At 44.0% G+C, this 13654-nt stretch overlaps 1 protein-coding gene across 1 annotated transcript; it reads left to right on the forward strand.

Annotated features, from left to right (window-relative positions):
- The first annotated feature begins 585 nt into the window (after positions 1–585).
- On the forward strand, positions 586–12932 carry LOC102935455 (keratin, type II cytoskeletal 6A). The gene is given in 8 exon segments (XM_037883800.2): positions 586–3087; positions 3718–3932; positions 6388–6448; positions 8247–8342; positions 10149–10313; positions 11269–11415; positions 12521–12587; positions 12590–12932. Coding segments are annotated over 8 exon segments (1458 nt in total). The 5' UTR covers positions 586–2565; the 3' UTR covers positions 12775–12932.
- Positions 12933–13654: the final 722 nt, after the last annotated feature.

Below are 13654 nucleotides of genomic sequence, written 5' to 3' on the forward strand. Positions count from 1 at the left end.
TGCCTTAATTCTTTCCGGAAAGTTCCTGATTGTTCTGGAACCTTCCCTGTTACCTTACCCGGGAAAAGGGACCTACTTTACCTGGGGCTAATATATCTACCTTCTAGCACTCTTTTGTAGCCATCTGGCCTGACCCTGTCACATGTGTCTATAATTCTATACAGGCAGGAGCTACCCAAAAAAAGCGTGTAGAAGCATATTGGAATTCCAGTATAACAGATGCAAAGAACTCTGTATAAATATATGCATAGTGATTCCTGTTTTAAGTGGCCAATGTGAAACCAGTTTATCCAAGTGGCCAGTGGTCTAGTGGGTCGTGTATTGGACGGAGACTCAGCAGACCTGGCTTCTAGTCTTAGTCAGGTCATTGGCCTTCTGGGTGACCTAGAGCAAACCATATGACCTGTTTGTGGCTTAATTTTCCCATGTGTAAAATGGGGATAATCATACTGGCCTGTAAAGAATGTTGAGATTTACTGATGCGAGGTACTAGGTGCTGTTATTTACATTTGTATTACCGTCAGCCTGCACCCAAGGGCTTGTTTACACGATGAGTTACTACATGGCACGCTGTAGATTCACACCCGGGCTTGCTGCGCAGTACCTTGACATGTAGACAAGCCTTAAGATCAGGGCTCCATTGTGCTAGGCACTTTGCAAATACAGAGTTAGAGACGGTCCCTGCTCTGAAGATCAAAATAGACAAAACTCAGGAGGGGGAAAAGTGGCATGTTTTACTTAAGATCGTGCAGCCGATCTGTGGTAGTGGGTGTCCCAGTCACTAGATCACGCTGGACTTCTAGGAAAAGGAGGGTCCACATTCATGTCATGTATGGGATATTTTGGGTGGGCTCTTAAGAAACTAGGTTGTGTCACAAAGCAGTCTTGCATTCAGGTTTCAGTCTGTTTAGTGAAACACAATAAAGGCACGTAACACTAGCCAATGTGACCATCGCAACGCTGGTAGGCTTATTTGCCCACAACAGTTTTCTTGCCGAGGTCAAATATCCTGGGATCAGTTCACCCAAACGTTCCTGATTTCATGTCAAAAGGCCACCTGACCTGTTGAAACCCCGTGAGACAGACCAACGGCCTATTGATGGGCTGTGATGTACAGGGCAACGCTGGGATTTCTCCTGTCCTCGCCAGCCCAGAAGGAATGGCTTTTCTAACCTGCAAGACTCCAGCATGGTAGGTTCTCCAGATACCTCAGTGGGCGGAGATCACTGGAACTATTCTGATGTAGTGTGGATGCAGGGCCCAGTGAGTGACTTGTGCTAAAAGCAGAACACCCCTTGCCATGAGCACACACATCATCATTAACTGAATGTAATATCCTGGCAAAAATATGTGCGAGCCAGTTCCCTGCGCAACCCACTAATGGGTCTGTGGTGGAGGTGGGGCACTGGATGGGGAGATCAATGCTCTGAGGTGGGCCAGAGAATCCTCTTGCTAGATGCCTGGCTGGTGGGTTTGGCTCACATGCTCAGGGGCATATTGATACACACATTTGCGGTCGGGAAGGCATTTTCCCCCAGGCCAACCTGACCTGGGTGTTGGGGGTTTTGACCTTCCTCTGCAGCATGGGGCGTGGATTGATTGCTAGGCTCATCAATGCCTATCTCACTGAATCAATTCCCTGCCATTGCAGGGGTCTTGGGCAGCGGTGTCACCTCCGTCTCTCTTGTTCTCTGCTTGCCAGATAGTGAATGACCTTGTCTTTTCTAGCCGAGGCTGAAAGGGGGACGCTAGATTGCAGACACTACACATTTGATTAGAACGGTTTGTAATGAAACGCCTCACATCTCTGCAAACCTAGGTATGTTCTCCAGCTAGCATGCGTCCATCCTCTTAAACAGGACCGAGACATGAAAATGGAGATTCACGTTTTAACTAAGCAAACCCACAACCTCTTTTCACTGCTATAGTTCAGACCTCTTCCCCTGGATTAAGAAACTGATTTTGGAGAATGTAAATCAACATTTTTTTCCAAGCAGAAAGTTGATTTATGGGGCAATCCTGGGGTGTGTTGTGTTTTTTGTTTGTTTGTTTTGTCTTCTGAATTGTGAAAGGCAGGGTATTTTTTCTGAATTCACTAAACCAACACTTGCCAACAGGCTTTAAAATGTCAGTGATCTGGATATAGGAAGGGTCTCACCCTAGGGCAAAATATGTCAAGGAATTTGAATGCTGTGTGATCAAAGTAAGACTCTGGATAATCTATTCTGGGTTGGTACAAGGAAAACACAAGTAACTTGAGGCAAACAAGAATTCCCAAAGACAACAGTACTGGTGCAGGTTTCTTAGCTCTTTGGGGTGTGTTTCAGGAAAGGTCAGTTTTTTGGTAAAGGGAAGAGGTGGTGGCTCATCTAAGCCCAGGAATACAAAAAACTACACCTTTCTGCACTCCCCTGTTACCTAGCCAACTCCCTGAACAGATAAAAAGGAAGAGATTTGCACTGTCCTTAGAGGGACTCAACTGCTTTTGCCCTGGGACTTTCCTCTGGTAGCTCCCCCATCAAGGTCTCCTTCTCTCTTCTCTTCTGCTGCAGGGGAGCTGCCGCTATGTCTTGCCAGTTTTCTGGCCAAAGCCTGGGAGGCAGCCTTAGGGGTTTCAGCTCCAGCTTTGTCCGTGTTAGTGGTGGGAACAAAGTCAGCTTCAGCACAGTGTCACGCGGAGGATGCACAGGCTCAGCCTGGAGTCCCAGAGGCTTTGGCAGTAGGAGCCTGAATAACTTGGGATGAAATAAAAGGATTTCCATTGGTGGATTTGGTGGCACTTGTGGAGGGTTTGGGGCTGGCGGCCACGTGGGTGGAGGGTTTGGCAGTGGTGCTGGGTCTGGGGGACAGTTCAGTGGTGGGCTCGGTGGTTGCTTTGGTGGTGGGGCTGGAGGAGGATTTTCTGGTGGATGGGATGGCCCTGGATTTCCTGTTTGCCCACCTGGTGGCATCCAAGAAGTGACCATCAGCCAGAACCTCCTGACTCCTCTCAACTTGAAGATTGACCCAGAGATCCAGAAAGTGCGGAAAGAGGAAAGGGAGCAGATGAAGACCCTGAACAACAAATTTGCCTCCTTCATTGACAAGGTGAGATGGGTGGGGGAAGGGACACTATTGCTCCTAGAGACCCCACACAAGATCAGCACCCCGCCGCAGCCCCACTGCCTGTGACCTGTACAAACACTTTGCAAAAGAGAGCCCCTTCCCCCAAAGAGCTTACACTGAAAATAGACGAGGCAAAGAGTGGGAGGGGAAGTGACTTGCTCAAGGTCCCAGAGAAGGTTATTGGTAGACTAGGGAATTGAACCATGGATTCCTGCTCTACCTACCGGACCATTAGCATTGGTTACCAAGGCAACAAATTGTACGATATATTCCCTGCTAAATGTCATCTCCCATCTGGTCAACACCATCCATTCTTCTAATCCATTGGTGTCTCTGTAATGAGAAAACTCAAGTTTCTTTTGCCTATGACTGAGAATTTTGTCTGGAAAAAAATTCCTCCACAAATATTTGATTCTGCTGTTCAAGGAGGTTTTTTTCCTGTTTATCCAAGAGGATTCTGGAGCAGGGTTACTGAGTCATTGCTTTCAGGATAGTTGTATCAGGGAAAAGGTTAAACTCACTAGACCTGGTCAACAACAATAAGCAAACAAACAAAAAAGAAGGATGAAAATTTTAACTAATCTTTTTCAACCACTCTCTTTTGGCTTTCAGGTCCGATTTCTAGAACAGCAGAATAAAGTTCTGGAGACAAAATGGAAACTCTTGCAGGAACAGGGCCAAGGACCCATTAAAAAGAAACTTGACCAGCTCTTTGAGGCTTATATCAATGGCTTGAGAAAGCAGCTAGGTGGCCTGTTAAATGAGAGGAGACAGCTGGATACCAAGCGGAAGAGCTTCCAAGATCTGGTGGAGGATTTTAAGAACAAGTAAGGAAATAATAACAAAGTATAATCATTGCAGTCAGACTCCAGTCAGAGAGCTGAGAAGCCAATTGGAAATTTGCCAAAGTTCAGATTCTTTGGTTCTGGGGTTTGGTCTGGATCAATTTCTAATAATAATTAGAGCTGGTGGAAATTTTCTGAAGTTTGATTTTTTGATCAATTTTGATCACGCATTTTTACTGCTCTAAAAAGTCAAAATTTGAAATAATGGTGAAATTTTTACTGACATTTCAAATTTTGACTAAAAAAAAAAGGACAAAATGGTCACAGAAATTGAATCACGTTTCAATCAGCTGTAGAGATGGTTTAACAAAACACCTTCAAAATTTGAAATGTGGATGAAATGTCCATAAAAATATCAAATGGTGAGAAAAGAAATTGTCAAAATGGTCATGAAAATTTCATCCTGTCTTTCAATCAGCTGTAGAAATGGTCATTTTTTTTTCAAAATGTGATGAAATTTGTCATCAGAATTTTGAATTTTGACAAGGAAGGATACAATTTTCATGAATTGTCTCAACTCATTTTTCTACCGGCACTAATAAGGTGAATGTGAATGATGGTTCTGATTGAAAGAGAATAATCTTCTTGCAGAGATTTATTATAGTTGACCTGTTCCCTAATTAGGAATGGACTATCAAGATTTAATTGTATTCTATCCGTGGACAGAGCCCACTCTAACTTGCTCTTGGGTAATTTGAAATCAGTCGGGTTTTACCTTTGTGTCAAGGCAGAAATGGAAGAAAATGGATTTCTTTGCGGGTGGGACTTTTGAAACCAATTCACCAAGATGGAGATTTAACAAAATCCCCTGCTCTCGGATGTGAATAATGTGGGATGTAGTCTCTCTGGTAGGACCCTACCAAATTCATTCTGGTCAATTTCACAGTGGTAGGTTTTTTAAAATCGTAAATTTCATGATTTCAGCTTTTTAAATCAGAAATTTCACAGTGTTGTAATTGTAGGAGACCTGACCCAAAAAGGAGTGCGGGTGGGGGTGTTTGCAAGGTTATTGTAGGGGAGAGTTGTGGTACTGCTACCCTTACTTCTGCACGGCTGCTGGTGGGGCGCCCCCTTCAGATCTGGGCGCCTGGCTCATGACCGCCACTCTCTGGCCACTCAGCTCTGAAGGCAGCATTGAAGTAAAGGTGGCAATACCGAGATCCCCCCCCTAAAATAACCTTGTGATCCCCCTGTAACTCCCTTTTGAGTCAGGACCCCCAATTTGGTCTCCCCTGTGAAATCTTTATTGTATGTGGTGAAAGACCAGATTTGGGGGGAGGGATAGCTCAGTAGTTTGAGCATTGGCTTGCTAAACACAGGGTTGTGAGTTCAATCCTCGAGGGGGCCATTTAGGGATTGGGGCAAAAATTGGGGATTGGTCCTGCTTTGAGCAGGGGGTTGGACTAGATGACCTCCTGAGGTCCCTTCCAATCCTGATATTCTATGATTCTATGATTTCACAGGGGTAGACCAGATTTCATGGTCCGTGGTGCATTTTTCATGTCCATGAATTTGGTAGAGAGAGAATGGCAGAGAACGATCAGTTTGACTGGAAGGGTTCCATGATTCTTGTTCCAGAGCTATGAGAAATCCACAAACATTCCTAGGGTCTAAACTCATGGGCTCACAGAAGTCAACAAAATCCTTTGATCCTTCACTGAACCTGTTCTCTCAGCTCACACGCATCCCTCATGCAAGCGCATGGACAGTGAGAAAAGTTTTCACCTCTACAATCCCACCATATTGGAGGATTTTAAATACAGGTTAGACAAACATCTGTCAGAGGTGGTTTAGGTATACTTAATCCTACCTCAGCATGGGGAGATGGACTAGTCTAGATGACCACTGGAGGTCCCTTCTAGTCCTATATTTCTAGGATATTGTTACATATAATATAGAAAGTCCTTTAATATAAAGCTGTACAAAACACTAGAAAATGTACAATTTGTTAAGCCATTTTAGGGGTGGCCCAGATGACCGGATAGGTGTTTGCACTGCTAAGTCTCTGAGAGATCATGATTCAATACTTGAGTGCAGTTATATCATAATAAATTGGGCTACCAGACATAGTATGGAAGTACTACTTTATGTGCCTAATTTTGCAAACACTTGCTATCGGGTGCGAAGTTTGCTACCATGAGTAGCCCCACTGAAGTGAAAGAAGCTCCTCATGGAGGTCACATGCTACTCTGGGTAGTAAGTATTTGCATCATTGGACTCTTTGTTGGGTTGGGTGTTTCAGAAAGATGGCAGCAATCAATGGCTCATTTGGGAAGGCAAAATGTTGCTGTTTGTCCATAAATCCTCAAACATGGTGGTAGATTTCTGACAAAGATTTCTGACCCATTTCCAGTAGCCTCTTTGTCTTGTTGCCAATGACTTAGGCAAGAATAAAGATAAGCAACTGGACCCTGTTTTCTCTCCTTCCACTCAACAGGTATGAAGAGGAAATAAACAAGAGGACAGCTGTGGAGAATGACTTTGTGGGCCTGAAAAAGGTGAGCCAACCAGCGGGGTAAAAATCCACAGGAAGCTTTAAGCAATGAACAGAAAACAGTTGGGATTATTAGGAACTGTTTGTTTAAAACTGCCCCCCAAAAGAACAGAGGGAGCGTTGATCATTAATAATTTGCTGATCATCAACAACCAATGACTTGATAAGCAATAACTGCTACAATTTTGAACTGTAATTATATGTTTAGAGAGAGCAGTTCTCTTGAGTCAATAATAACAGACCCCTGATAAGTCAGCTTTGATTGGATTTATTGAAGTAACAGTTAGCAAAAACAGCATATACACAGAGAGGCAAACAGGTACTGTTGAAGACCTCCCCGGAGCTTGCAGATGGCCTGCATCCAGTCTGCAGAGGGTCTTACTTCTCCTATGATTTAGGAGCCACTATACCTTTGTTACCCATATTGTGTGTCTTCTGGTTCTTATCTATTTCCTTTTTTGCTGCGCACTTCTTATCTGAGGCTATTTTCAAAGTTCTTTGTTCCACTGCATATCCTGTGGTTAGTACACTGCTGAGATAGCATATTTTGAAGACTGTTTTACGAGCTAAGAGTTGCTGCTCAGTAAAATCCCACTCTTTAAAGTTAGCTTCATCTTAATGGAGGACCACCGAGCGAATCTTGTTCCCCTACACACCTTAAGATCTTGGCCTTTCTTGAGTTTGGACCAACTTCCATTGGTGAGAGAAACAACACACAGCTCTTCTTCAGGTCTGAGTCTCAGAAGAGAGTTCAGGTCAGGCTGATATTATAGCAAAATAGATCAGGAAAAAGGTCGTTAGGTACAAATGTTTCTACTGCTGAAAGCGAAGTACACAAACTGTGTAGACCAGGGGTTGGCAATCTTCGGCAAAATGCCTTGCAGCCCACCAGCGGATTACCCTGATGGGCTGCGTGCCGAAGGTTGCCAACCCCTGGTGTAGACAAATACACAACTTACACAGATGCATGCCTCTTTTATTTTTGCACAAGATTAGCCTTAATTGAATAGGTATTTTACTCCATTATTATTTTTTATTTATATTGCAATAGAACCTAGGAGCTCTAGTCCTGGCCCAAACCTCGTTACGCTAGGTGCTGTACAAACACAAGACAAAAAAATGGTCCCTGCCTCAAAGAGCTTATAATCAAAGTATAGTAAGACAAAAGAGTAGAGGCAGAGAGACAGATAGAGAGCACAAGAAAACAACGAGACAATATCGTATGAGTATGCAGTGAAATACCCTTCCTCCATACCCAGTTCAGCTTGTCCCAGCTCCAGGTTTACTGTAGGCAGACTAACATTAGAGACCACTTTTTGGAAGCATCACTAATAAAAGTGATTAGAAGATTTTTGTCCAAACTTTTTTTGCCCAAAAATGCAGTTTTCGTCAAAACCGAAAAGTTTAGAAAAATGTGTCAATGTTGAGGAAACTTCGTTTTGAGTAAAAAATGAAAGAAAGCGTTTTGATGCCCAAATGTCCCAGTTTGATATTTTTTGGAAAGGAGCATTTCACTTTTTCATTTAAAAAGTATTTTTAAAAGTTAAAAAAGATCAAAATCAGAAGAAAATGTTTCACTTTTATTGAGAAACAGTTCAGTTGACCCCAAATTATTATTCCCTGAGCTGTGCAGGAAATTTCAAAATTTCCTGGTTTCGTTTAATTTCAGAGCAGGAAAAAATATGTTAATCATGGATTTTCCTGCAAAATGAATCTGGTTTCTGTCCAGCTTTAATTAGACACCTGAATTTATTAGCCTCAGGAGATGGAAAGATTCACTCTATTACCGATCTTTCCTTTAGGAGATGGATGCTGCCTACATGAACCAGATGGAGCTGCAAGCGAAACTAGACTCCCTGACTGGTGAGATCAGCTTCCTGAGATGTCTGTATGAGGCGGTAAGAAGGCTTGCTATTCTCTTAGAATCATAGAATATCAGGGTTGGAAGGGACCCCAGAAGGTCATCTAGTCCAACCCCCTGCTCGAAGCAGGACCAAGTCCCAGTTAAATCATCCCAGCCAGAGCTTTGTCAAGCCTGACCTTAAAAACCTCTAAGGAAGAAGATTCTACCACCTCCCTAGGTAACGCATTCCAGTGTTTCACCACCCTCTTAGTGAAAAAGTTTTTCCTAATATCCAATCTAAACCTCCCCCATTGCAACTTGAGACCATTACTCCTCGTTCTGTCATCTGCTACCATTGAGAACAGTCTAGAGCCATCCTCTTTGGAACCCCCTTTCAGGTAGTTGAAAGCAGCTATCAAATCCCCCCTCATTCTTCTCTTCTGCAGACTAAACAATCCCAGCTCCCTCAGCCTCTCCTCCTAAGTCATGTGCTCTAGACCCCTAATCATTTTTGTTGCCCTTCGCTGGACTCTCTCCAATTTATCCACATCCTTCTTGTAGTGTGGGGCCCAAAACTGGACACAGTACTCCAGATGAGGCCTCACCAGTGTCGAATAGAGGGGAACGATCACGTCCCTCGATCTGCTCGCTATGCCCCTACTTATACATCCCAAAATGCCATTGGCCTTCTTGGCAACAAGGGCACACTGCTGACTCATATCCAGCTTCTCGTCCACTGTCAGCCCTAGGTCCTTTTCTGCAGAACTGCTGCCTAGCCATTCGGTCCCTAGTCTGTAGCGGTGCATTGGATTCTTCCATCCTAAGTGCAGGACCCTGCACTTATCCTTATTGAACCTCATCAGATTTCTTTTGGCCCAATCCTCTAATTTGTCTAGGTCCTTCTGTATCCTATCCCTCCCCTCCAGCGTATCTACCACTCCTCCCAGTTTAGTATCATCCGCAAATTTGCTGAGAGTGCAATCCACACCATCCTCCAGATCATTTATCTTGGTCGCCTGGGGAATGCAGCCCTGGAGTGCTAATTCTAAACACCTGGATGGTACCATTAGGTAGCTGGGGATTGGGATATTTGGCTTTCTGCGGATGAATATTCCTCTTTAAAATATATTGATGTCAACTGTGTAGGATAGGGTTTGTGTCTTAGCAGCCTCTCTCCAATTTAAACTGAAGCAGCACCAGGGTCTAAATAGATTCTTAGTGTTTAAGGCCAGAAGGGACCATTGTGATCATCTAGTCTGGCCTCCTGCATAATATGGCCAAAGAACTCACCCAGAAATTTCTGTATTAACCCCATAACGTCTTTGTAAGCAAGAGCATCTCATATAGAAAGATGTCCAGTCTTGATTCAAAGACTTCGTGTGATGGAGGCTCCATCCCTAGGCAAGTTGTTCCAGTTGGTTAAATCATCCTCACTGCTATTAAAAATGTGAACCCTACCTCTAGTCTGAAGTGTCTAGTTTCACCTTCCAACCACTAGATCCCGTTATGCCTTTTGCTGTTACGTTAAAGAACTGTCTACTATCAGAAATCTCTTCCCTGTGAAGATACTTGTAGAGTGAGATCAAGACATCTCTTAAACCTCTCTTGGACAAAGTCTACTGACTTGGGAGGACCCAACTTGTGATACATTTAAAGCGGGGGCTGATTTTCAGGAAGTGCTTCTGAAATCAGGCCTCTTGAAGGTGTCTCATGCTGGGCACTCCAAATCACTAGGCGGTTCAGAAAATTCAGGCCAACCTCGCTAGTCAGGGAGGATCTGAAATGGAGAAGGACTGAGAAAGAGGAACATATACAATGAGAAACACAGTGCGGCTAAAGCCCACGTTTATGGGACTTGCAGGAACTGTCTCAGATGCAGCAGACCGTTTCCGACACCTCCGTGGTCCTGTCTATGGACAACAACCGAAACCTAGACTTGGACAGCATCATCCGGGAGGTCAAAGCACGGTACGAGGAGATTGCTCAGAGGAGCTGAGAGGAGGCAGAGTCTTGCTACCAGTGCAAGGTGAGTCCTCCAGCATCTAGGGTCCTGATCATGCCTTGCATGAGAGCTTTGCCATTGGCTTCAGTGGATGCAGGGAGTTTGGATGCAAAACGCCACATGCCACTGGGCAAATATAAACCCAATGCTATCCTGTACAGCTGAGTAGCGACTGCCATCCACAGGTAGGATATTCTGTCTTTTCACACACAGCTTTGGCCAAGGCAAAGAGGCTGTCACCTCCCTGGTGCTGCAGACCAAAATGATTGCGGAGGTCTAAGCTGTGATGAGGGTGGTGTGTGTGTAGGGATGGGGCTCCATAAGGTTATTCACTCTCCCTCCTTTACTCATCTCAACACTGTGTCTCTCCTGACATAGCACTTGCTCACGACTTGACTAAGCCGTGCACATAAGACGCAAGCAATCCCAGTTCGTGCTGCAGTGCAGTTCCACCGTGGGTCCTTAGATGGTTAGAACCCAAAGTGCCCCTTTGCCCAGGAACGTGAAGTAATGCCCCACTATTGCTGGCAACCACAGGTGTGAGCATCCCACATGCATTTCCAAAATGCAAGCTTCCTCAGTAGTAGCAATTCCCCCAAGTGAGTGGCAAAAGGAGAGGGCAAGGAAAAACAGCCGGTCCCATGAGTTATGAACCTCTGCTACAAATGCAACCCACTGGTGAGTGTATCCCACTGGGCTGATCCACAAAGGGTATGAATTGCCAGCTCCCTCACCCTCCAAGTTCTGCAGCTTTAGCTCAAGTAGCAGCTCATATTTTTTAGTTTTGGAGGTCCCCGGTTCAATCCCTGGTATGTCGACCAAGAGGACGGCCATCTCCCCACTTGGAATACTCTACTGGATTCTTCTGAACAGTGTCCTCTTTGGGAGATAACTCACTGGGTGATGATGGTTTGCTGCAAAGGGTATACACACTAGCCTTTGTCTGACACCACCTGGTTATGTTGTTTCTGAACACCAGTTTGAAGAGCTGCAGGTGACAGCTGCGAGACACAGAGACAGTCTACGAGACAGCAAGAGCGAGATCTCAGAGCTTAACCGGATGATCCAAAGGCTATGGGCTGAAATAGAAAATGTGAAGAAGCAGATATGGCTTTTTTTCATGCATGTGAGTGTGAACCCGGGATGAATTCTTTTAGCGTTTCACTGGTAGATGCAGCGCTCATGAGGAACTTTCCATTGCAATGATTTTTCTATTAGAAAAAGCCCTTTTCACAAAATTTCAATTTTCTTTTGGGAAAATCAAAATGGCAGCTCCCCAGCTTCCTGCCAGGAAAGCTCTTGTTAATTTCACTTCCTGCCTGGAGAAAACAAATTTGACTAGAGCCTTCTCCTAAAATGGATTTTTTCTGCAAATCCCTTCCATGAAAAATTTCACATATTTGGCTTTTTGCCCCAATTTGGGATTTTTTTAAACAAAAATACACATTTCCATTTTCCAGTTCTGTTCATGTCAGGAAGTGTCCTGGCTAAAGAAAAGCATTGAGGTCTGTCTGTCTCCCTATAGACTCAACAACTGCTAAGCGCTGACGAGTATTTAACATAATTTCTACAACAATACCCCTTGTCCTTCTAGTTTTGTCTAGTCTAGTTGCCTTTCTTGAGTGGTGACTACAATCTTGTCAATTCTTGTGATTTTTAATCACACATTGCGTGGTATTTGGTCTTTTTTTAAAGCTCCAGCTCCTGGAATCAGGTGATGACATGAGGTTTTCAGCTTTCTTTTAAGAAAGGGCCTCATGATTGCAGAGACGAAGCTTGAACACTACAGTCTCCAAAACCAGAAGGCTGATAAAAAGAAGTCCCAGCTTATTTAGTCTGATCTCATGATTTTATGGTGCCATGATTTCTGAACACCTGGGCAATACTGTGACTGCTGCTTTTATCAGATTGTGCCATGAGCTTCTGAAGTGTTTCATTTGTGGCCGGTTTTGGGATTTGGACCATGGTTGCAAATGAAAACCATTGTGGTGATCTCCCTATTGTTGCAAAATCTGACGTAATGTTAAACTCCAGCAGCCTGATTCTCCCTTGTTCAGTCATTTATACCAGTGCACATGGAATGTAAACCACTATCATATCTGAATGGCAGTGGTTTACGCTCACTTTGCACCATTGTCACTGACATACACTACAGGGCAAAAGAGGATCAGGCCTGTGTTTTTCTGTGCTACCCTCAGCAGAATCCATCAGATGTTTGTCTTGCCTTGCAGTGTGAAAAGCTGCAGACCTCCATTGCTGAGGCCGAGCAGCAAGGCGAGCTGGTCCTCAAAGACGCCAAGGGCAACTGGCTGAGCTGGAGGGTGCCCTGCAGAAGACCAAGGCAGACTTGGCGCATCAGCTGCGGGAGTACCAGGAGCTGATGAATGTCAAGCTGGCTCTGGATATCGAGATCGCCACCTACAGGAAGCTGCTGGAAGGAGAAGTATGCAGGTTAGGGCAATATAATGAGGACCAGATCTTTTGAAGTCAATGGGGAAACTTAGCGCATGTCATACTCACCCTTTTAAAACAATGCCCCTAACTCCCTGGCAACTAAGAAGGCAGTCTGAATAATATTGGCGTATTAGCATTTAGGACACGCTGCTGCTTTAAGAGCAAGAGGTGGTCTAGTCTAGTGGATAGGGCTCTGGGTAGGCACTCAGGCGACATGAGTTCTAGTCTGTCACTGATCTGCTGGGTGACCTTAAGCAAGACTATGTGCCTTTAGCCTTGTCTACCCTAAGGCTGTAAGTCAGTCTAAGTTATGAGAGTTAAGTGATGTAACTTACATTGGTTTGAAGTGGTTCTCCACTGCACTATGTCAATGGGAGACACTCTCCCATTGACTTATCTTCCTTCTCTCATTGAGGTGGATTAATTAATCACAGCGTGTGGTGAAGACCAGCCCCAAATTGTTTCACAGTTTAGCTTGCAAACTCTTTTGAGACAGGAACTGTCTACTGCTCTGTGTCTGTGCAGGGCCCTGATCTTGGTTGGGGCTTTTTGCTGCTATGGCAAAACAAATAATAGTAATGAAGAGAATACAGATCTTGTTTAATTGTACTGACTAGTTCCATCAATGCTCTTCCATTGAAAAATGCAGTTTTGTAGGAATTGAAATGTTTTGTGGAAGTGAGTTTTGATTTTGAGAATTTTTCAACAGGAAAAAGTTGGAATGTTCCCTTTTGATAGCATCATTTGGACTAATTTCATTTTGACTTTTAGATGATAGGAGAATATTAATTTTAACATTATAGTACATTTAGTAGCATGTGTACAGAATACATATATTATAGTTAATATTTTAATACAATACAAAAGTCAAAACAACACTGTTATGAATAAGTTTGAAATGTTTCTTTCAT

Source organism: Chelonia mydas, chromosome 20 (genome assembly GCF_015237465.2).
Source record: "Chelonia mydas isolate rCheMyd1 chromosome 20, rCheMyd1.pri.v2, whole genome shotgun sequence".
Classification (NCBI taxonomy): domain Eukaryota; kingdom Metazoa; phylum Chordata; order Testudines; family Cheloniidae; genus Chelonia; species Chelonia mydas.